Source organism: Pezoporus wallicus, unplaced genomic scaffold, assembly GCF_028554395.1.
Source record: "Pezoporus wallicus isolate ANWC-B61680 ecotype Strahan unplaced genomic scaffold, APGP_CSIRO_Pwel_v1 contig_9913, whole genome shotgun sequence".
NCBI classification, from domain to species: Eukaryota; Metazoa; Chordata; class Aves; order Psittaciformes; family Psittacidae; genus Pezoporus; species Pezoporus wallicus.
This window is the reverse complement of record NW_026640215.1, coordinates 513,585-537,739: the sequence shown is the minus strand read 5'-3', so window position 1 is coordinate 537,739 and position 24,155 is coordinate 513,585. Positions and strand designations below refer to the sequence as shown.

At 42.4% G+C, this 24,155-nt stretch overlaps 1 protein-coding gene across 4 annotated transcripts in view; it reads left to right on the top strand.

Moving 5' to 3' along the window:
- KAT6A (lysine acetyltransferase 6A) overlaps positions 1-24,155 on the top strand; it is a 30,279-nt gene extending 6,124 nt beyond the window's left edge. For 3 of the 4 annotated variants that reach the window (XM_057418093.1, XM_057418092.1, XM_057418094.1), the window contains exons 4-18: positions 9,199-9,307; positions 9,874-9,989; positions 10,248-10,329; positions 10,487-10,622; positions 10,854-11,191; positions 11,699-11,817; positions 12,600-12,715; positions 13,810-13,951; positions 14,383-14,544; positions 15,005-15,098; positions 15,802-16,033; positions 16,756-16,966; positions 17,756-18,448; positions 19,228-19,543; positions 21,506-24,155. In XM_057418093.1, coding sequence (XP_057274076.1) covers positions 9,199-9,307; positions 9,874-9,989; positions 10,248-10,329; positions 10,487-10,622; positions 10,854-11,191; positions 11,699-11,817; positions 12,600-12,715; positions 13,810-13,951; positions 14,383-14,544; positions 15,005-15,098; positions 15,802-16,033; positions 16,756-16,966; positions 17,756-18,448; positions 19,228-19,543; positions 21,506-24,093 — 5,454 coding nt within the window. In that variant the 3' untranslated portion in view covers positions 24,094-24,155. The remainder of the gene's footprint in view (positions 1-9,198; positions 9,308-9,873; positions 9,990-10,247; positions 10,330-10,486; positions 10,623-10,853; positions 11,192-11,698; positions 11,818-12,599; positions 12,716-13,809; positions 13,952-14,382; positions 14,545-15,004; positions 15,099-15,801; positions 16,034-16,755; positions 16,967-17,755; positions 18,449-19,227; positions 19,544-21,505) is intronic. The other variant, XM_057418095.1, reaches the window with a different exon arrangement.

The window sequence follows — 24,155 nt, the reverse complement described above, 5'->3', positions numbered from 1 at the left end:
CTTGCAGAGTTTAGTGTTTAACATCCGTTTAAGAACTCTCCATGTCGCTCATGATCCAAGTTTATGAATCTTAAAGGTGTGATAGCTCTTCCTTTCATTTGTTCAAGTAGCTTCCACTGAGCTGCAAGTGTTTACCTGTGTGTTTGATAGTAGTGTCACTTTGCTTAGGTGCCTAGAAGTGAACATTCAGTTCTGCCTGTTTCCCTGTGCACTGTGAACCTGATGAGCAGCTTGCAGGAGGTCTGTGAGAGTCGAGGCTTACATTAAACATAAAGCTGCACTACAGAAGCTTTGGTTAGGAAACACCATTTGCCTTTTTTCAGCTCATTTTTTTTCTCTGGGTGTTCTGTGAGTACCACATTCTAGCGTTCAAGGACAAAACCAATGGCAAGTTATCATGGTTTACCAGGTAGTAGTGACATGCTGCTTCCATGGTGGTTTTGAAATCCCTGGCCTAAAAGCACAACTTTGATGAAAACAAGCAAACAGGAAAAAACCCTGCTGATGGGCAGAGCTCAGTGCTGAAACTTGCTTATCTGTTAGTGACAATGGCTGACAAAAGAAGAGTCGTCTTTAATTTCAGTTTTAATCGCTATGTATGCCTTCACTCATGTGTAGGATTCACAAGTACCTACTTCTGTTGTGGAAAGAAGGAGGGGGGGTGGCAAATTGTTGCAGTACCTAAAAGTAAAGGGAATTCGTGCTGAAATTGTACTGAAAGAGAAGATGGTTGAGCTGCTGCCTCCTGAGTAAGTATCACGCAAGCACTATCACTTCCACACAGCTGGGAGTAAGGAAATGCAGATGTCAGGGCTCCCACTTTAGGTTACCCAAAGAGGTAATAGGTGTGGAGCAATATATTTTCAGTGCTGAGTCCACCATCTACTGATCTGTGCAGGCTGGACTCTTAAATAAGTAATCCTACTGTTACAGTGCAATTGCTACAGGAAATTTCTGGTTAAATATGCCTGAAAGATGTCTTTAAAGCATAATCATCACTTGTGTTTCATTGTGTAATTAGTATACTTGCTATACATATAGTAAAAATGTATAAACTATATATGTTCTATATATATTTAGTAAAACCCAGGATTTTTACTCTGAAAGTATTTTGTTTCTTGTAGAAAATTTGCTCTATGCCAGTATCTGTTATGAGGAACAGTTTTATTTCATGAAACTCCCTCCTAATTGCTTTTAAAAATGCCTTTTCTGAGCTGGGAGAAGAAATTCTTTGGTGCTGCTTTGGAAACCATAATTTACCTTTAAATGAATGCCAGATTTGGTTTTGTCACCTTTATAAATGCTAAACAGAATAAACAGTGATACTGTTTTAACATATACCAGCTATTGAGGTGCCATTGGGATTAGAAAGGCTTGATACAAGTATGCAGAAAAATCTTTGAGAGTTATCTTGATGAAGTTTTCTGGGCTATTTCCCCACCACTTTGTTGGGTTTTTAGTCGTGGAGGTTTTTCTGTTGGTTGGATTTTGGTCATGATTGGTGCAGGTGATGTAGAGAGGATTTAGGAAGTTAATCTTCCTCGAGCTGACACCTTGTGGCTTTGCCAGAGGTTACCACAGCCATTGCAAAGATAGAACAAGTGCTATTCTGCTCCTCACCTGCTAGGGTTTGCAGCCGAGTTTATTACTGTTAAATGAAATTGTTGGTTTAAGTTAATGTTCTGTGTTGTGAAATTGAGCTGCTGCTGGAGGGCAGAGAGGGCAGCGCAGGGCAGGAGGGATCCTCGGCTCTGCTCTCTGTGGTGCCTCGGTTGTGTGCTGTCGTGTCAGCCCTGCAACCTGCCAGACCTTGTTTTAGCTGGACCACTAATGTGTTCATTTCTTTGCTGACCTTTTGGCACAAAAGGTGTGCTGCATTGCCAGGCAAGAAAGGCTGATTTCTCTCTCCTACAGGCGCTTAGTTTGAAATACTCCTATTTGTATGTTTGAAGCCTGAAAAGTAACAAGTATCTGATGCTTACCTATGGCTATCAAATGCCTGTTTATGTCTTTACTTGTGAGAAACTCCTTATGCAGGTGTATGTTGCATCTTCAGAATGCTGGGGAGGAGGATTGTGGCTTGCAATACTTTAGGTCTTTTTTGATCAGAAACTTTGAAATAAATAAATCTGTGCCTTTTTTTTTTGGCTGCTGTTTTGTTGAATCAGAAGAGCTCACTGAACCTGTGCTGGTCTGGAAAGCCCTGGGTCATCTTACTGAACAGATCTCATTGGTACAGTAGTCTTTATTTATAGGGCTCTAGTACCTAATAGTTTGGCGCTGTACAAAAGTGTAATTGAAAAGTGTCTTGTTTTAGGAAGTTGGCATTTAGTGTGAAATAAGACAGCACTCAAGGGAGCAAAGAATAATGCTATCTGTGTAACAAATAAAGGTCGTGGTATACTAGCTACATGGTGAAAATCTTAATTGTGTCTTTTAGTCATTCCTAAACGAATACGTTCATGGGTTTGAGGTTACAGAAAGTCATGACTGAGTATGATGGCAGCACTTACTGCAGGGTGTACCTTCCTTTGGAGGCAAGCACCATGATTTTAAAACTGCATAGTATGGTGGTCAAGTTCAAAGGAGGAACCCAGCCACAGCTTGAATACTAGCTGTATTCAAACCCCTGCTAGCTCAGAAAGCAGTGCTTGTACAGACGTTCAGGCAAACTGGGTTACCTTGATAAATGCTTATACTGTTATGCCCAGAATGCAAGTGCACTACCCTGCATGTCTTGTTTATCCATTCATCGTCAACAAAACCAGTAATAATGTATTTAACAAGTAAGAATGAAACTTATCACTTGCGTGGTCTGTGCATGGGGGTGTTTGCAGTAGGACTACAATTAACAAGGAGTGGTGTTGTGGTTTAAGCCAGCAGGTAGCTGCCAAATCTCACCAGTGCATTGGGATGGAGGAGAGATGGGGGGGGGGGGGGGGAGGAAGTGAAATTTGTGGGTTGAGCTAAAGGCAGTTTAATAGGACAGACAGGGAAGGGAAAATGAATAATAACGATGATAAAATAATTGTAATAACCAAAACAAATGATGTCCAGTTACCGCCTGCTGAGCAATGCCCAGGAACTTCCTGAGCAGCGGGCCCTGACCAGCTTTCCCCCTAGTTTATATATGGAGCATTAAATCCTATAGTCTGGAATATCCCTTGGCCAGCTGGGGTAGTTGGCCTGGCTGTGTCCTGGCTGGCTCCCAGCTTCTTGTGCTCCACAGCCTCCTCACTGCTGAGAAGCTGAGAAGTCATTGAATCAGAATGGGGGTCGCAAAGGACCTTAAGATCATGTATTTCCAACCCCTTTGCCATGGGGGTCCTTGACTTGGTGTAAATGCTGCTGAGCAGCAGCGTTATTCTAAATCTAAAACATGGCACTGTACTGACTACTAGGAAGGAAATTAGCTGTGTCCCAGCTGAAAACAGGTGGACTGTTTAATAGTTAATATAGTACTATTACAGTGCAAGGATTACTGCACTACTACAAGGCTACTACAATGCAGTAATACTTAGTACTGTTGAAGAAGAAAGAGCTCTTTCTAGGTACACTATTGTGAGGAACCAAGCTATAGTAAAATGCAGGTCTTAAGGCTGGAAGCTCTTGGTAAAGGCAGCTTGTTCTGCTTTTGTTGATGCTTGTTTTCCACGATATGGGTAGTATTAACTGATCTCCGTTGCACTCTGCTTGAAACTCCTTTATGTCAAAACTGGACATGGCTATAGCAACCTTTAAGTAAATGTCTTCCTGTTGTGCTGCAGTAGAGCTGATGGTATAAAAACACTATTCTGAAAGTGCTTCCTGAAAAAAAAAAATGGGGAAACTTCTGAGGCTGAAAAAGAGGAGGAATATTTACAGCAGATTGCCTGTGCTGCTCTCACGTGTTCCTTATGGCCCGTTTCCTGCTTTTGTGTTGCTATTTATATCTGGTGGTACTTATCAATCACTTTAACTATGGGTTATTATACATGCAGCATCCGTTAGGCTTTCTCTCTTGCATTTAATGGTTCTAGATCCCAGTGTGCACTTGTGCATAGCACATGAAGACAAACTTCTTTTATCTGTTTAGACAGATCCTATGCTTTGAGGGCATTATAGTTGAAGGCCTTTAAGCATACAACAGCTATTGCTGTATTGTGCCTGCTTTAGGTTAATAACTGTTAATTCCATGTCTTAAAGCAAAGAACTGGCCCATTGCTGGTAAGGAAGTTATTTGTGGATTGGTTTGTTTTGGGTGGAGTACATAAGTGATCTGCAACCAGAACATTGTAATTACATTTTGAGAGATCACCCTTACACTCCAAGGATGCTCTTTAAGCTTTGGCTCTCAGCTGGGGGAGGATTAGGATTCCCTCTCTTCCAGCTGGTTCTGGAGAAGAGAAGGCTGTAGTTCTGTCTGAAACAAATCGTGGTTGGTAACAGATGGCCTCCATCTGCACTCTGTGTAACTCTGGAAACTCAAATGCTGAAAGATTTCTTTGGACTTGATTAGTGAACAGGTAAAGTAGTTCTTAGTAATGGAGCAAACATAAGCAGGTCATGGAAGCTGTGGAGGATGCTATGAGACCATGGCTGTGAGCTTAAGGTGAAATGGTATGGAATGATATCAAGAGGGTCTCTGACAGTGTTCAGAGTAATGGCAACTTAAAGGCAATGTTTGTGAGTGTGGGAAGACGTAAGGGTTGTAATGAGTACCTACATCAATGGTATACTGCTGTGGAGGAAGTGGTTTTTAATGGCATTCTCTGACATAGTTTCAGCAAAAGCTGAGGATAGGATAGCTGGTGAAGAAGAAGGAGACTAATCCAGTGTGCTGGCTGGATCTCCATTGTTAGTCTTTTCTGGAGGTTGTTGACAGATAGGGAATGGCACATCTCTGAAGTTTGGTTAATAAAGGAACCTTATTTATTACAGAGCTTTAAAGTGTAGTCAGGTAGGGAGGCAGGTGGAAGCTGGAAAACATCACTAAATAAACAACTTGCTTTCAGTGTTAGCTTTCTTATATACTGAGGGAAGAAAGAGCAGAGATACGTTTGCTATGCACAGAATCATAGGGTTGGAAAGGACCTTGTGATCTTCCAGTTCCAACCCCTGCCATGGGCAGGGACGCCTCACACCAAGACCATGTCCCCCAAGGCTCTGTCCAGCCTGGCCTTGAACACTGCCAGGGATGGAGCATTTACCACTTCTCTGGGCAACCTGTGCCAGGGCCTCAGCACCCTCACAGTAAAGAACTTCTTCCTTGTATCTAACCTGAACTTCCCCTGTTTTAGGGGAAAGATAATTCTGGTGCTCTTAGTCACTGTGTTGCAGTGCCTGAGCTTCAGAAACTGCTGATCATGAAGGTGCATATAAAATCTTCAGCACGATCTTGGGGCAAAGCAGCTGCACTCACTTTGTCCTGCTACCAGGTTCTTATTCTCTTTTAAATATACATTCATAAAAATACAGTGCCTGACTGCCTCACTTCACCTGGGTTTGCCAAATCTGGGTACCTTTGTATGGGCGGCTTCCAGAATACAGCTTTGGGTAAAGAAGACTTCAGGCACTCGAGCTTCGGAGGTCCTGAATCAGTGTCAAATGAAGGGAGTTCCTTTATTCTGCAAAGAAAGAAGCTGGAGCCTCCCTTCCCTCCTGCCCCCCTTGTTTCAGGCAGGAAGTCCTGGCATGTGATTCTGATTGTGACGTACCGATCTCAAATTGTTTTAATCCTCTGATTAAAGGACTTCTTAGCTCTGGGAAGGTTATTTAACAACTGACTGTCTAAATATTGCCAGTTGACATTCTCTGAAGTTCTTAGCATGAGCACGTTTAATAGTAAGACAGTTTGAGTGTCAGCTCCAAGTAGTGGTCCCTTTTTTGGTGGGTTCTTAGATGTTGTAACAACTGCATAGAATGCAGCCTGTAGATACTGAACTAATATCTAAGTTATTACCTGTAACACTTCACTTTACTCCTGTAGCAGCATTTCAGATGCTCCCTCCACTGCAGTAATCCTTCATATATTTCTTTTCATAGGGACTGTAGCGATAGGACAAGGGGTGATGGGTTCAAATTAAAACAGGGGAAGGTCAGGTTAGATATAAAAGGAGGAAGTTCTTTACTGTGAGGGTGGTGAGGCAGTGGAATAGGAGTTTCCTACTTCACTTTCCTGAATTAAGACTACTTGCCTGCCTCCTCTCCATAGGCACTTCTCTGTAGCCATCTTTAGGAGGGGGTACAGCCTCTGAATCCAGAGGGAGCACGTTTGGTTTCTAGACATCCTTTGTATAGTAACACCATGTGCCGAGAGGCTGGCAGGCTGCAGCGCGCTGTCAGTCCAATTTGTTCTGGCTCCCTCCCTCGCTGAATCTGGTGACATCACACACAGAGATGTGCTTGCGAGAAAAACAGCAGAAGGAGTTGAATGGCTGCCAAAAATGTGCAGTATGAAAGTGAGCTGGCTGCTCCCAGGCTTGTTTTCACGACTCCCTCATTGTGTGCTTGCGTTTTCCACTTGCCAGGATGTTCTTTGCTGAACAAACACAGCAGCAGTGAAATCTCGCCGTACTTAGCACAGCGCAGGCTCACGCAGCAGCGTTGGAGGAGCAGCCTCATCTCCACATTCAAAGTCATTCCTATTCAATAAATGATTCTAAAGCACCATCTCTGAGTTGGTTCTTCCAAAGCTTAACAGTTTCCACATGGGGACATCCACATTTGAAGGACTGTGGGGATGAACAGGGAATGCACAAATACTGGCTAGGAGAGATAAGAAAGACCATCTCAGACTGCCTAATAGAGGTTCTATAAGACTCTCTTTGATTAAATAAATTGCTCATGAACTCCTGTAGAGGATATATGAAATAGTTTACTTATACCCTGAAAAGCTGCATGAATGTTCCAGCTTTGCTTTCCCAAAGGATACAGGATGGCCCCTGAGATGAGGCCAGCTGCATTTGGGGCCACTTTCTGGTCCTCCTGTTCGTTTTATTCAAGGCAACATAAATTGCAAGACAGGCCATGGGATTCACTGCTGAGCTTTGCTAGTCAATGACTTAGAGAAAAATGAGACAGAGAGAGGACCATAACAAATACAATTGTTCATGTCTTCTAATGTTTCATGAGGAATAGGCAGCTATTATGGTCACGTAAGCATTTTGTAAGTACCTCGGTCACATAGTTGTGTGTAACTGTATGAAGCTATCATTGAATCTAAAGCAATTCAGATGTGAACTGCTCATACAATGAATTCCCCATTACTTGGATACAAGTCTGCAGGGGCTGCAGTAGTGCTGCTTTTATAATGCAAGAAGTACACTAGTACACTAGAACTAGTGAAACAGTCATAGAAGACTCCTTCAAAGCAAAGAGCAGTAGCAAGTATTGTTCCAAGACCCACGGTAGTTTCTTACAACCAATATCTGACCAAATCCAGAGGATGGCTAAACCTTTTTACTGCAACTTTGTGGTGAATCCAGGCCCTTGCATTTGTTTCAGAGAGGACCAGCAGATGCCAGACAGGGATCACTGTGTACTGTAGTCCTCGTGCCGATCTGCTTGTTGACATTTCTCAAGGAGTTTTCTCTGAGCATTTCCTTATCTGAAAATAAGACAGGGTGTTCTGATTGTTTCCAACCAGTGTGTGTTGTAAGGAACACACCTTGGTCTGTGAATACCCTGGGCCCGTGCACCAAGTAAAGATAGAGCTTGAAACTTCCAGTTTGTATTTTACTGTACTATAAACCAACCTGTTTTCTGCAAGAAACTCTTCTGAGTGTAGCTTTTGCTTTGGCTTAGCCACAGTAAAGATTCCTTTAAGTTCTTCTGGCATATGCTTCCATACAGTAATTATGTGCATATGTAACTGCATAATATACTCAGAAAAAGGTTTGTGTGAAATCACACATTCCCATGGTACAGCTATACAAAGAATGTGTCTCAAAACTTACCATAATCTTATCATTTTTTGTGCTTCCAATGTTTTAAATGTGATTTTTAGCAGATTTTTATTACACTTTTAAATTAAATTTTCCTCACAAAATTGGAGTAGAAAGAATTCGGTAGATTATGAAATCCAGCACTTGATGTTACTGGAGATAAGACTCTCCTTTTGCTCTCATTAGTTGATCAAGTGCCACTTATAAACAACCAGTTATTGTACTGGCTACTTCTTTGAGGAGACTGTTATAGAATGTCAGTGATTTGGTTTAAAAACCGTCAGCTTATTTGAGGCCAAATGTATTGTAGGCTAGTTAGTACCTATTTTTGCCTCATCTTTACGTCTTTTTCCCATCTTTTTAACCCTCCTGAACTTTTTTAGAGAGCAAACCTGTTGGTCTGCAGCATACTGACATAGAATCATAGAATAGTTTGGGTTGGAAAGGACCTTAAGATCATCCAGTTCCCCCCCCCTGCCATGGGCAGGGACACCTCACACTAAACCATCTCACCCAAGGCCTCGTCCAACCTGGCCTTGGACACTGCCAGGAATGGAGCATTCACAACCTCCCTGGGCAACCCATTCCAGTGCCTCACCACCCTAACAGGAAAGAATTTCCTCCTTATATCCAATCTAAACTTCCCCTGTTTCAGTTTGAACCCATCGCCCCTTGTCCTATCACTACAGTCCCTAATGAAGAGTCCCTCACCAGCATCCCTATAGCCCCCTTCAGACATCATTTCTTATAAGAATACTTAATAGCACAGTTGTTGCACTTGCTCTATAATACATTTTATCCCAGCTGATGTCTTGCAAATGCTTTTGACAATTGCACTACCACTTTCTGGGTACCTGATGGGAATGTCTTAGGACAACTGTGCTCTGGGGTCATCCGTGCCTTTTTTCCACCACTGCATCACCTCATGGGTCGTTCATTTGTTGCCAGATTACGGCACCAGCTCTCTCTAACTTTGCATTGGGTTATGTATTCATTTGGAATTCTCTTTCCCAGCTTGTTTTTCCAAGTTTTCCCTAGCTCTGGAATTCCATTCTCTTTTCCTTTGTACCTGGTTGTATGTGTCTTGTCTTTAACCTGAATAGAAATCAGATATCTACTGTTAGTACAGTATTGTATGGTGAGGACCAACTGAAATCTTGTGAGCCAGTATCATACACTGTTTACCTGTTACATAAACGTGTCTGTGATTTTATGTGTTACGATTTGCTGCCTTGGAGCACTCAGTGCTTTTCTTGCCTGTATTCCTCTTCAGCCGGTTGCTGAACCAATTCCAATCTGCAGTTTCTGCCTTGGTACAAAAGAGCAAAATCGGGAGAAGAAACCTGAAGAACTCATCTCTTGTGCTGACTGTGGCAACAGTGGTAAGTGCCCGTTTACAGTGCTGCTGGTAATAAGCCATCCTCTTGAGACAGAAGAGCTTGCTATAATGACTGCTACTGACCCATACGTATGAGGAGTATGCAACTGATAATAACCTTGCCACAACTGGTAACAACCTAGAGACAAGTGGCAAGTGTAGAAGTCTAGTGTAGTGACTACTCCTGACCCAGATGTATGAGTAGTATGCATCTACGGCGTATAATATGACTAGCTCAGCTGAATCATATGCTCCCAGAGGGGAGGCTGTTAAGTTAACCTAACAGAAATACTTCATGTGGCTTGCAGAGGTTTCTCTAAAAATGTGGTAATGATGACCAGTTTTCTCATGTTTCTCAATTCAGTTCTGAAAAATGAGCTTGCTGTTCTTTGTGGGCCTAACACTTGCTATCTAAGATGTTGGTTTTGTATTTCTAAGTAGGTAAGAATAGAAGCACTTAAAAATAGGAGTATCTAGATAATCAAAATGATGCATGGGACTGTGTAATAGATAAAGTAATTTGTGAGCTTTCTGTGGTTTTACAGGTAGGATTTTCTTCTCTTTCTGTAGGTCATCCGTCCTGTTTAAAGTTTTCTCCAGAGTTGACAGTTCGAGTGAAAGCCTTGCGATGGCAGTGTATTGAGTGCAAAACATGCAGTTCCTGTCGAGATCAGGGCAAAAATGCTGTGAGTACAGTGGAATGTGGACTGAACGAAGAGGACATTGGGCTTGTGGATGTCCTGTTAAACTACAAAATAAAATCATTCTAGAGTCAAATAATTGCAGCTTTTGTGAGAGTCCGGTAGTCTTTGATACCTGTGAAATACCATGATAACGTCTGTAGTTAAAAACTATGTGTGTGTTTCTGAGATGGTGACAAATTCATTGAGGGCTTAATGCTGATGCACATCTAAAGAGAGATTAACTATATCTGTCTTCAACAGGATAACATGCTATTTTGCGACTCATGTGACCGTGGCTTTCACATGGAGTGCTGTGACCCGCCTCTTACCAGGATGCCAAAAGGTGAGGACTTTGTGGTGGAAAAGCTTACATATATATGTGATAATTGGGGCCTTTGTTACCATTCCTACCCTTTCTGTACCCTTTCTGGGCCTATATTCTCCTTCATGTTCTCTATAGAAGTCACTTGCATTCAGTGATGGGGATTTGTGTCTTGTAGGTATGTGGATATGTCAAATATGTCGGCCACGGAAGAAAGGAAGGAAACTCTTACACAAGAAGGCAGCCCAGATAAAACGACGCTATGCTAACCCAATAGGACGTCCCAAAAACAGGTTAAAGAATCAAAATACGACGTAAGTCTCTAAGGAGGAGCAAGGTGTGAGATTCAGTAGGACAGTGGGTATTCCTGGTGTCTGGTTTACTCTGAGAAGATCTCTTTCACAATTTCATTATTCTTTAATAAAGAATTTCTCTAAAGTACTGTGAAATAATAGAAGTAATCTCAGTGCTTCTTTTTGTCCAGTTTTTCTTTTAACCACATTAGCAAATCATCTGACAGTATCTTTACCCTTCTCATTCTGTAGATCAAAAGGTCCTTTCAGCAAAGTTCGGACTGGCCCTGGTCGGGGTAGGAAGCGTAAGATCACCCTGTCCGGCCAGTCAGCATCATCAGAAGGAGGATACCTGGAGCAGGCAGATGTCTTGGACTTCTGCAGAGATGGCAGCACCACCCTGAAGTTTAACAAGAAAACCAAAGGGCTTATAGATGGCCTTACTAAATTCTTCACTCCCTCCCCTGATGGACGAAAAGCTCGAGGGGAAGTGGTAGACTACTCTCAGCAGTACAGGATCAGGAAGAAGGGTACCAGGAAATCTAGCACTTCAGAATGGCCCACAGGTAAAGATTTTTCACCCTGCCAATGTAAGTATCCTGTACACCAAGAGCATGTTCAAAGGCTAGGATGTTGATAGTACTGCAATGAAAACTTCGAGCTGAAAGTTAATGCAGTCAGTTCTCTTTGATGCATTGAGGTTCTTATAGCCTTGTTGAGTAGTTTCATAGCTTGAATTGTTCCTAAAGAAGCAGTGGAAAATATTCCACAATAATCTATGAGATTTAAAGCTTTAGAATAATTACATGCATTAGCCTGGCTGGTGCTGAAAGAACAATGGTGTATCTTAATACTTTGGGGATGAGGTGAAATGTGCTGTGGGTTTAATGTTTGTTTTGTGGAAGGGGTGTTTCTTGATCAGTTTGGTCACAAATCCAGAACTGGTTCTTCCTTAATGGTTTATCTTATTAGAAAGTCCCATAAGAAAAAAACTTGGCAAAATGCCTGAATACAGACAGATGTTATCTGTTGCTGCACTAAAAGCCAGATACTCCTTGGTAAATGTAGGTGAAGCCAATTTTCCTTCTCATTTACAGACAATCAGGATGGCTGGGATGGAAAACAGGAAAATGAAGACCGTTTTTTTGGGACCCAGGATGTCTTAACTGAAAAGGACATGGAGCTGTTTAGAGATATTCAGGAACAAGCACTGCAGGTAAAGTGGAACTTTCAGTATCTGGCAGTAGGTACCAAATCTCACCACAGCCCAAGAACAGACCCAAGAAATAGGTGAACCAGTCTGTCAGAGAAGCCAATGTGCTTGGTTTCTGCTGCTTCCCAGTAATGGGGAACTGCCCTCAAGAGAGCTGAAGGACAATATGAAAGTGAGCATGAGAGGTTAAGGTGGAAATCTAAAATGCCTGGAGAGCTGTGGCTTTAGTTGTGTCAGAACATAGATAAATAGCTGCTAAAATGTGTGGGCTATTGATAAAATCCTGGGTACTTTACTAGCAGCAAACTCTAGGCTTGTTCTAGTAGATAGCCTAAGGTGAAAGGAGATAAGGAATAAATCTGTAAACTGATGAGGGGGAAAATAAAGTAGTAAATGGTTGTGGCTCATATGCAGGTAGTGAGCTGTAAGATCTTATTTGGCTGACTAGTGAAACATTCTGTTTAGCTTCTGAGTAAAACAGAAGGAAATGTGAATCAGTTACTATTGAAATAACAAGAAAGGAAACAGAAACGTGACTGAAAAAAGATTGTATTCAGTTTTGCTGTGTACCATGCAACAGTGTGGAAGGTAGTGGAGATACATGGTATGACAATGCTCGCTGATTCTTTCTTCTTGCGAATCACATGCTTGAAGTGTCACTGGTGCTGGGTTTTAGTGTCACCTCATTCTTTGTGCGGATGGACTCTACAGATAAGAATGCTTGACTTCAGCTTAGAAGCCTTTCCCTGGGAAATTCATGGCAATTTGTTTTTCCCCTTGCATAGAAAGTAGGGGTGACTGGGCCTCCTGATCCACAAGTCCGATGCCCTTCTGTAATCGAATTTGGCAAGTATGAAATCCAGACGTGGTACTCCTCCCCCTATCCACAGGAATACTCGAGGTAAGAGCATGACTGAATGTACTTCTCCTTTGTTCTGCTTCAGTGCTTATGGCAAAGCTGTGCCCCAGCTGGTACAGAAATCTGAAGAAGATTCTATTTGAACGTAGCCAGAAGCAAAGTACACGTAATCCCAATACTTCTCATGGCAGTTAATAGATGTTTGAAGGTGTTTTTAAGCTGAGTCAAAAGTCGATCAGCTCTCTGCAACAACCTGCATCTGCTGTGAGCATTTGAATTGCCATGGGAATATAGAGATTGATTCCTAAGAACTATTTTAATGCTGTATGTAGTTCAGCACAGCTAAAGAAGAAATGTTTAATGTTGCAAGTTTTGGCATCTGAAAGATTGTGGTGTACATATAGTTGGTTTGATGTTCTCTTGCTTAATAACTCTGCAACCTGTCTGCACTGCAAACTGTCTAACCTTCAACTTGACTCATAAAGAGGAATAACTTCTAAGGGCTATAAATACAGAGAGAAAATGAAATAAAACTCTTTATCATTTAATATAAGCATGTGTTCTGTGAGGACTTACTGTAGCTCTGCTAAAGGCAGTGAAAGTAACTGAAAACAGCATCGCTGCCCAAGCTAGAGTATGTAAATGAACTTTAATCACAAGAGCATCAGGACACTTGCATTCAAATTGTTCATGTCAATGCAGTATGTAAAACAGCTTTAAAGCAAACAGATGGTGGTGTGACCCGTTGCTCAGGGGTACATGCAGCTGTCTGTTACCAGGAGGGAAGGGAGAGAATAGGAACTTTTTATCTAATCCATCCTAGTGTCACTAGTGCAAAACTGGAGGGGGTTTTGCTGTTTTTTCTAGGATTTTAATCCCTGCAGATATTTCTTCTGACATAATAATGAAAAAGTGATTTTTCAGGACATTGAATACATATTTTTAGTATACATTTCTTATAGGACAAATAAGTGCCATGGCTTTAAGTGTGGTAAGGTGGTTTTGGCCTTATTAGCACATGCACTAGGTCAGTATTTGCTGGCTTTGTTTTCATCAAGGTCTCTATCTGCAGGGGTGAAGTGTTTTATACAAGTCTATGTATTCAGTCTCTGATCTTTCTTTATCGTTGCTTACAGGTTACCCAAGTTGTACCTTTGTGAGTTCTGTCTAAAGTATATGAAAAGCAGAACTATTCTCCAACAGCATATGAAAAAATGTGGTTGGTTCCATCCTCCAGCCAATGAAATTTACAGAAAAAACAATATTTCAGTCTTTGAAGTAAGTAAGAAGACTAAGCCACTCACTTTTATCTATAACATAGTGTCTTTAGCACCCAATCGTGTGATGAGTTTTCCCTAGCCCTAAAGATCTTCATTCTTCAAAGGTTCAGTTGCAGAGTGAACTACAAGAAGTCAGTGGGAGCTGACCTCATGGGTGGATTATTCATCCACAAAACACAGGAGAAGGCTCACTATGTCAAAATGCTTTTTCATTTTAGGAAAATGAATGTTTTCTTTTAAACTAATGAATGTAACAGTGGCTTGGCCACAGCCTTTATGCTGTGAAGGTTTTAAGTCTTTTGAGACACTATCCATGCTGGAGAAGTCGTCTTCTCGTTTTAGACGTCTCAAATGTATAGGTATAGCCAGATGAAGCATGCCTTTGTGTGACAGCAAATGGAGTGACAACCTTTTCCTCCTTTCTGTAAGGTTGATGGCAATGTCAGCACTATCTACTGCCAGAATTTGTGCTTGTTAGCCAAACTCTTCCTGGACCATAAGACACTCTATTATGATGTGGAGCCATTTCTTTTCTACGTGTTGACACAGAATGATGTCAAGGGCTGTCACCTTGTTGGCTACTTTTCCAAGGTAAGTATTCAGTTTGACCCCGTTGCCTCTTGTCCTAAACCTTTTAGTTATTTTGGCAGAGCAGAGCCAAGATTTCAGACGGGTTTTCTCAAGGTTTTTGTCTGTAATTGTTTTACTTATTTTTAAACAGCTTTAGTTGAAGCTTTTCCTTTTGGTCTTCAGAACAGGACATTTGAGGTTAGATTTTAGGATATTCTGGTTATCCCATTTAAAGGGTCACTGCAATATGGCAATATTTTTCAATGAATTAGGCTGACTCAGATTTCTGCTTTGAACTTTCTCTGCTATGAACTCGACATTTGACCTTGACTCATATACATTGCTGTTCCTAAGAAACTCTCTTGCTTTCTGGCTCATTTTTTGCCCTAACCATAAGTAGGGGCTTGTACAGAACAGCTTTGATTTCTCACTTATTGTCTTGTCTTTTTTGTTTTGTCCTAATTTGCTGCTTTTCCAACAGGAGAAACACTGCCAACAGAAGTACAATGTGTCCTGTATAATGATTCTTCCTCAATACCAGCGTAAGGGCTATGGCAGGTTCCTAATTGACTTCAGTAAGGAACTTTTTCTTCACTTTTTTTAGTGCATGTAGTTCTTTCTACAGAAATCCAGCCCTAAAACTGCACAATCTGTTGAAACCTTTGACATCTTGATTAAGTGAAAGAGTGTCTTAAGCAAAAAGTAGTCATAGTTATGTTTTAATTTAGCTTTGAGAGTAGTAAGACCAGACATACTGAGGCTCTGAATACTCAAACAATTCTCGCATTCATACATGGATCTCCGCAAGTTCATAGGGAAACTTGCCACTGTAACTATATCTCTGTTGTTATGCTGAATGCAGTCCAGTATAGCCCATGCTGTCCAGTATGGCCCTGAAGTTTGGCAGGAGAAAATATTCAACTAAATGATTTTAAAAGGCTAAAATACGCTTTCCTTCTGTCATCTTCAAAATTGCTGTTGTAGTCAGAGGATACTCAGCAGCCTGGTTGTGTATAGAGTTTCTGGGTAGAGAGCTGCTGCCCTCTCGTGGCGTTGCCCGTGGCCAATGTGTGGTGGTGATGCAGTTTAGGAATCTCCATCAGTGTCATTGAACAGGACTTCGAACCACAAAAAACCCAACCAGTGTATTCCTCAGACTTAGAATCTGGACTTTGTAGGCAACATTCAGCTGCTTTCTGGATAAAATTGCCTTTGTTGGGGTGGAAAGAGAAGCTGTATATGCTAATTTCTTGAATTTCATTTCTTGTGTATCTTCAGGCTATTTGCTGTCAAAGCGTGAGGGTCAAGCAGGATCACCAGAGAAGCCCCTGTCAGACCTGGGGCGCCTCTCCTATATGGCTTATTGGAAAAGTGTAATATTGGAGTGCCTTTATCATCAACATGACAAGCAATTAAGCATCAAGAAATTGAGTAAGCTGACTGGGATCTGCCCTCAAGATATCACTTCCACTTTACATCACCTACGAATGCTTGACTTCCGTAGTGATCAGTGAGTACAGGAGTCCTGTTGTATTTCCAAATAGCTTCCAGTGTATTTGAATGAAATTTAATGGCATTTGGAGACAAAGCTTATCTAATAAGCTTGCTTTTATTTAAGACTTAAGTATCCAAATGAGTGTACAAGTCAAGTGAAATACGTGGAATTATTCTTGATTCAGACCATAGTAATCTGGGGAATGGGGTTGTATTCTGTCGTGTTTTGTGTTAAACTTGGAACTTACTTGGAAAACTTGAAGTTATTTGTCAACAGTTTTATGTCCTCACTTCACAGTATATTTTAATCAGTGATAACTACTCCCAACCACTGAATAAAACATACTCTGGTAGTAGGGCTATAACTTCTTAAAGCAGTCCTCTTATTACTGTTCAGTGTCTTTCACCTTATGTTGCTTGTTCTCCAAATGGCATACCCCCTATCCATTTGACACATAATGAAAGTGATAGCCTTGCAGCTGAATATTACCCATGGAATGTCTTCACCATTAACAAGAAGTGGAAGGAATTTAACATTTTCTCAGTTTTCAGATGCTTTCTCTGGTAATCTGGTACTGCAAACAGTACAATTTTGAGGAGCTTTCTGTCATCTGTATGTTACCCATGGTAGCACTGATTGAGAGTACACAGCTTTATCTGTAATACCTTACATCTGTTTCACATGACAGCACATACTGTGTGTAGCCTGTTGTTGATGAGAGTGTTATTGCTCTTTAGATTTGTGATCATTCGTCGGGAGAAGCTTATCCAGGAACATATGGCAAAGCTCAGAACTAATGTCCGACCTATAGATGTGGATGCAGAATGTCTGCGTTGGACACCTGTTATAGTTTCCAACTCCGTTGTCTCTGAAGATGAAGAAGAGGAGACAGAGGATGGGGAAAACGAAGAGCAACAGCAGCAGAAAGAAAAAGATTCAGAGACCAGTGTAAGAGTGAATCTGTTACTTCTTTGTGGCACCTACGTTACACTCGGTGCTTTTGCATGCAGTGCAAACAAGATTGCAGATGCCAAGCTTGGGCGTTTGGCATAATTGTAAAAACCAATACAGTCATGATTAGTTCATGGGTCTTGATAGTTTCAGATTAGAACTTAAATGTAGGGAAAACATTATGTCTAGAGAAAGGTTAAAGGGTATTTCTGAAAATAGTAGAAAGGCTTTTTCTGCCCTTCATGATTTTTGCAGTCTGGGGGAGAAGCAATGTTAAAAACCCCAAACCACCACAGAATCTGGCTCTCACTCTCAAGCAGCCTTGTCTTTAATCAGATTATTGAAATAGATTTAGGTTTGAAGGACCTAGTATTTGACAAATAGCATAAATAGAAATGAATGAACCTACAGTTTTAATGGTTCTCACCAAAGGTTTTTGCTTCACAGAATAGCTTCAAGTTTGTCTCACTTTTAACTTGAAAATGAAATAAATCCTGTGATTGAATGTAGCGAGGTGATGTTTGCATTCCATCGGGCTGCTGCTGACTGAAGTCACTTGTGGGGAAGGTAATTAAGGCACATTATCACCTGGAAGGGAAGGAGCAGCAGTTAGCACTATTAGAATCACAAAAAGGTCAACTGTTTTGTTCTTCTCAACTTCTTAAAAGCCATTCTTATTCAAGTTTTCTGACTTCTTGCTCAAGAGACTTTTGTGGACTCAAATTCTGGATAGACTTGCATGCTTAAATAGGAAGTGTGAAACCTCTTTGTCTTTGTTTAAATCAGATGGCAAAATCTGTGTCATGGGAGAAGAAAGAGCAAGAGCCTTACTCACCTACAGAGAGTGAAAAAAAGCCAGACATTGTTGCTCCAGCCAATTCTGCACGGCCAAACAAGCACATTTTCCCCCTGGATAGCCTTCCTGCAAACAGCCAGCCCTCACGAAGAGGGCGATGGAACCGCAAGAGCAAGAAACTTCGGGAGCCCTTTTGTGACAAGGAGTCAATGTTGCCCATGGAGGACAAACCACCAGTTCCCAGTGGGCGATGCAGTGAATGCGAGGAGAAGTCAGCAGCCTCCCAAGGCCGGTGCAGTGACTGTGAGGAGAAGTCAGCAGTCTTGCAAGGAAGATGTGGTGAATGTGAGGAGAAGTCCCCAGCCCCAAGAAGCCGATACGTTGAAGAGGAGGAAAAATGTGCAGTTTCCCAGGGACAGTATGGCAAAGGGGAAGAATCTGCAGTTCCCCGTCGGCGGTACAGCGAAGGTATGGAAGGGTGGAGAGGGCAGTTGAAAAAGAACACGGAGCCACTGAAGAGCAGATTCCCAGAGGACTGTGACAGGTTACCCCGCCGCTACAGTGATAGTGACAGGGCACTTCTGAGGTGTTTTAGTGAGAGTAGTGAAGAGGAAGACGATGAACCTGTGAGTCCTCGATCGAGCTCTCCGCCTGTTCTCACCAAGCCAACATTGAAACGAAAGGTGTGTGCCTTATTTCTTGTTGTCTCTGACTGTATCATGCGATCTGGTTTGTCATGATGTTGGTGCTTTCTGAAGGACTGTGCAATTCATGATGGGTGTATTAAGCATACAGATAGCATCTGCTCAGTTTTTCAGAACTCTGGAGGGTACATTCTGCTGCTACCTGTTTGTGGTGGTGGTTCTTGTTGAATCGGAGGTAAGTGGGTTGGTGGGGGTTCTGATTTTGGTTTTTTTTTTGACAAAAGCCTTATGCTTTTGATTTTTCCACCTTTAAAAGTGGTTATTAAAGTTTTAGTCATGCAAAATAAAAACAGATACAGTCCTACTTTAAAAGAAGCTGACAAAACACCAATGCTGTCTAAACAGCTAAAGTCACAGCAGAAAGTCTTTGGAATGGTTTACCAGAGATGTGAATGCTGTCAGTGTGACCAAGAAGATCCTCTCTTCATGGAATGCTGCACTGAGAAGTTCTCTTCTGTATCATCTTTGCAGCTTTATTCGCATCTGTGTTGTAGTGTTAATGAACTTTCAGCTGTAATGGATGGGCTGTTAATGTCAGCTGTATAAATGGTTTATACTATTACACAAATTGTGTTTGACATCTGTCTAGCCAATGGCAGGTGCCTGTCAGTATTTCTAGTGAAGTCTGGGCTCCAGAAGGGAATCCTCTGCTCCTGCTTAGACTGTTAAACTCTGCTGTTCATGTTTTCTATTTATCAGAGTCTTATTCCTACTGCATGTGATAAAATGTGTTCTCTTCTCCTGACTTCCACTCTCAGAAACCAATTCTTCATCGGAAGAGGCGAGTCCGCAAGCGTAAGCACCACAATAGCAGTGTTGTCACTGAAACCATCTCAGAGACCACAGAAGTGCTGGATGAACCGTTTGAGGACTCAGACTCCGAACGACCAATGCCCCGATTAGAGCCTACATTTGAGATTGAGGAGGAGGAAGAGGAGGAGGAGGATGAGGAGGAGGAGAATGAACTTTTGCCCAGTGGATACTTTCGGCATTTAACCCCACCAGATACACTCAGGCATAGACCCTCTTCTAAGAGGAAGTCCAAAGATGAGGAGGAGTCTGATGACACTAATGGTATGTTTGGTGGTATGCAGTTGAAAGTTTGATCTAGATACTGTGCCAGTGGGTGTCAGATGATACTAGCTCATGACAAAAGAAGCTGCTTCCCTTGTCTTGTAACTTCTAGGCAAAATGTAGGGTTAGGCATAAATTACCAGTCAGACCAGCCTGAAACATTCCCAAGTCTTATGAAAATGTGGTGCATGCTTTTAACTGTCTTATTAGCAATGACCTGATCAAAGGTCATTGAATCCTTTTGATTCAGCTTTCCTAATGAAATCGGTGTCTGTGAAAAAACCTCTGCAGCAGGGTCACTTACAGAAACAAACCAGAAATGGGCTGGAGAGCCCTCAGTTTTCCAGAACAAGAGAAATAATAAGTTGTTCTCTAGCGTGAAATAGAGAAATGTGGGAAAAGGGGAAGAGAAGTAGTAGATTATTTTTTTCTTTTTGAGTGGAATTATCCATTTTTTGGAGGGCTTTAGTGCTAATGCTTTACCAAACACTCTGAAACTAGCACTGCCTTTTTCCTGCCCAGTGATACACTGACTGTGACAGATCCTTTCTTTCCTTTATTCACATTCCAAATATTTGTTTTATGGATGAAATTGTTCAAATTTTGAATTCAGTATTTGTTTTAAATTCATCTTTTAATACCCAGCATTTTTTCAGAGCACTTCTCATTGAAGATACTTGGAGTAAATGCCTGTCTGAGCAAAGGGAAGGAGTAACTCAGCTGCCCTACGATTAGGTTTGAAGAAGTGTTTGTGAACTGCTAGGAGTCCGTTACTCAGTTTTACTTTCATTGCATAACTGTGGACTTAAGACAGCTCTTCTTGGGAAATTCATAGCCTGGAATCAGTAACATTTTTTGAGGTGGTGGAAAGGGCAGAAATGTGAATAAATGTACTCTGAATACTGGGGAAAATGAATCCATCTATGGATAGATTAAAATATAACATACTAGCTGCCAGGAAGAGAGGGGGTTTGGTAAATGAAGTGAAGGGCAGCTCGCTGCTGAAGTCTGTGATAGAGTGTTTGAAGGTCATGTCCAGTAATTAGCATGGGTTTCTAGCCTAGGGGCCAAAGAGATTCAGATGATCCTAAATACATGAACCAGGGAATCTCAAGTGAAGTAGAGACATTCTGTCATCTCTTTATTTAGCCTTGGTGAAACTGCAAACAACCATCTTTACTCTGTTATTCACACTTGATAGACTGGAATAGTTCACAAGAACAGTCGTGGGCTGATTAAGAGATTAGAACAAATGTTCTATAATAGATTCAAAGAAAGCGGAGGCAAAAGAGTGACTTGATCAAGTTGCAAATTGCTAAGGTGAGTAAGGAGATTTACTTATTTGATAAGAGAGATTTTCTGCCTAGCAGATAAAAGGAGAATTAATACAAAAGCAGATTAAGTAAATCCTGTGTCTGAAGACAGAAATTCAGACGGTAAAGGGTGAGTATCAACTAGTGTCAGTGGTTAACTGTTGCAGCAGTTTACCAGCCGTTGTGTAAAATAAATCTGGCCCAATTCAGTTATCTGTGTCTCTGTTTAAAAGCATTTAAAAGCATAAAGCCGCCCAAAAGTGAAAACTTTCTTCAGCAGATGCACAGCATACAGATCTAAATAGAAACAGGGTTTTAATTCACCTTCATGGAACACTTTCATTTGTGAACTATTGTATAAGTAACATTTGTCAAGGGTGGTGAGTTTTTCCAGGACTGTATCATACAGCCTGATGTTTCGCCTGCACTGTGTGTTAAAGGCTCAGGGCTTTGACCATGCATGTGCTTGAAAACACTGGTGGTCTTTGAGAATGTAATGTGATTGCTGACAAGCAGCCCTTGATCTTTCTTGTTAACCCTTCACAATGAATCTCTAAGCTGGTATTGATACAAAAAGTTGATAAACATGATGGGAATGCTGGGGTCAAACAAATGCGTTTGAACAATGTCTTTCAATTTGTGTTTTCAGGTAACCCACCTTTGAAACCATTATCTATGCTGAGAAAATGTGAAGATAAGGATTCTTCACTTGAGCCAGATACTTCTACACCCATGAAAAAGAAGAAGGGATGGCCAAAAGGGAAAAGCCGAAAACCAGTGCACTGGAAGAAAAGACCTGGTCGAAAACCAGGGTTTAAACTGAACCGGGAAAAGGAGCCACCGTCAGCTGAGGATGAAGGAGTTGATGCAGTGGTAGCTAATTCAAAACCAGGGCGTAAGCCCAAACTTTCAGATCAAGAGGAAGGTGTTGAGCAGAAAGAAGAGCTGCCTTTTACTGAGGAAAGGAAAGAGGAAGATGTGAATGTGGAAGCAGAAGAGGTAGGAGAGGGAGAAGAGGAAGATACAGCCAGCAGTGAAGTAAGAGCAGTTTCTCCTGTGGACAGCAACAGCAGTCCAGTGCCAGAAGTAAAAGAGCCTGAGATAGAAGAGGAGGTAGAGGAGAAGCCACGGGTTTTAGAAGAGCAGAGGCAATCAGAAGAAGAACAGCAAGAACTAGACGAACCTGAGCATGATCATGAAGAAGAAGAGGAAGTTGCAGCAGCAACGAATCAAAATGAAGATCACGATGCTGATGATGAAGACGACGGTCATCTGGAGTCTGTAAAGAAAAAAGAGTTGGAGGAGCAGCCTGTTAGAGAAGGGGTGAAGGAGGAGCCTCAGGTGCAAGAGTGTTTTTTAGAAACAAGCATACCAAGCAGTAGAGAAGATACAAAAGAAAAAGATGAAACGGAGGCAGATTCTGAGGAAGAGCAGGCTTCCAATGAGACATCAGTAGGCTCAGAGCACGTCCCTGGGTCTGAAGACGACCACGAAGAAGAGCAGAGTAATAAAGAAGGGTTAATTGAGTTAAAGGAAGAGGAAGAGATTCCTCATAGTGAGCTAGATCTTGAAACTGTTCAAGCAGTCCAGTCCTTGACACAGGAGGAAAGCAATGAGCATGATGTAGCTTACCAGGACTGTGAAGAAACTCTCGCAGCTTGTCAGACTTTGCAGAGTTACACCCAGACTGAGGAGGATCCTCAGATATCCATGGTTGAAGATTGCCAGGCCTCAGAACACAACAGTCCAATATCCTCTGTTCAGTCCCACCCCAGCCAGTCTGTACGTTCTGTCAACAGCCCAAATGTGCCTGCTCTGGAGAGCAGTTACACCCAGATAAGTCCTGAACAAGGATCCCTGTCCGCACCCTCTATGCAGAACATGGAGACCAGCCCCATGATGGATGTGCCTTCAGTATCGGACCACTCTCAGCAGGTGGTGGATAGTGGCTTCAGTGACCTTGGCAGCATTGAGAGCACTACAGAGAATTATGAGAACCCCAGCAGCTACGACTCCACTATGGGAGGCAGCATCTGTGGAAATAACTCTTCCCAGAGCAGCTGTTCCTATGGAGGACTGTCCTCTTCTAGCAGCCTCACTCAGAACAGTTGTGTTGTCACTCAGCAAATGGCAAACATTGGCAGCAGTTGCAGCATGATGCAGCAAAACACTGTCCAGCCTGCAGCAAACTGCAATATCAAGTCACCTCAGAGCTGTGTAGTAGAAAGGCCTCCAAGTAACCAGCAACCAACAACACAGCCACAACAGCAACAGCCTCAGTCACAGCAGCCACAGCCACCACCTCCACCCCAGCAGCAACCTCCGCTGTCGCAGTGTAGCATGAACAACAGCTTCACCCCAGCACCTATGATCATGGAAATACCCGAATCAGGAAGCACCGGTAACATAAGTATCTATGAGAGGATCCCAGGGGATTTTGGTGCTGGGAGCTATTCACAACCGTCAGCCACGTTCAGTTTAGCCAAGTTGCAGCAGCTGACAAACACCATTATGGACCCTCATGCCATGCCTTACAGCCATTCTCCTGCTGTGACTTCCTATGCAACCAGCGTTTCCCTGTCCAACACAGGGTTGGCTCAGCTAGCTCCCTCCCATCCCTTAGCAGGCACACCACAAGCACAAGCCACCATGACACCTCCACCGAACCTGGCGTCCACCACCATGAACCTCACGTCACCTCTGCTCCAGTGTAATATGTCTGCCACCAACATTGGGATCCCGCACACCCAGAGGCTGCAGGGGCAGATGCCAGTCAAGGGGCACATCTCCATCCGCTCCAAGTCAGCGCCGCTGCCCTCTGCGACCGCGCACCAGCAGCAGCTCTACGGGCGCAGCCCCCCTGCGGTTGCCATGCAGGCCGGGCCCCGGGCCTTGGCTGTCCAGCGGGGTATGAACATGGGGGTCAACCTAATGCCAACCACCCCGTACAACGTTAACTCCATGAATATGAACACTCTGAATGCCATGAACAGCTACAGAATGACACAGCCCATGATGAACAGCAGTTACCATAGTAACCCTGCCTACATGAACCAGACAGCACAGTATCCTATGCAGATGCAGATGGGAATGATGGGGAGCCAGGCCTACACCCAGCAGCCTATGCAGCCCAATCCTCATGGAAACATGATGTACACTGGCCCCTCCCATCACAGCTACATGAACGCTGCTGGGGTGCCCAAGCAGTCTCTCAATGGACCATACATGAGAAGATGAGCAAGATGAACTTGCATCCTAAAAACTGAAATATATATAAATAAAGGAACCTTTTATACTGA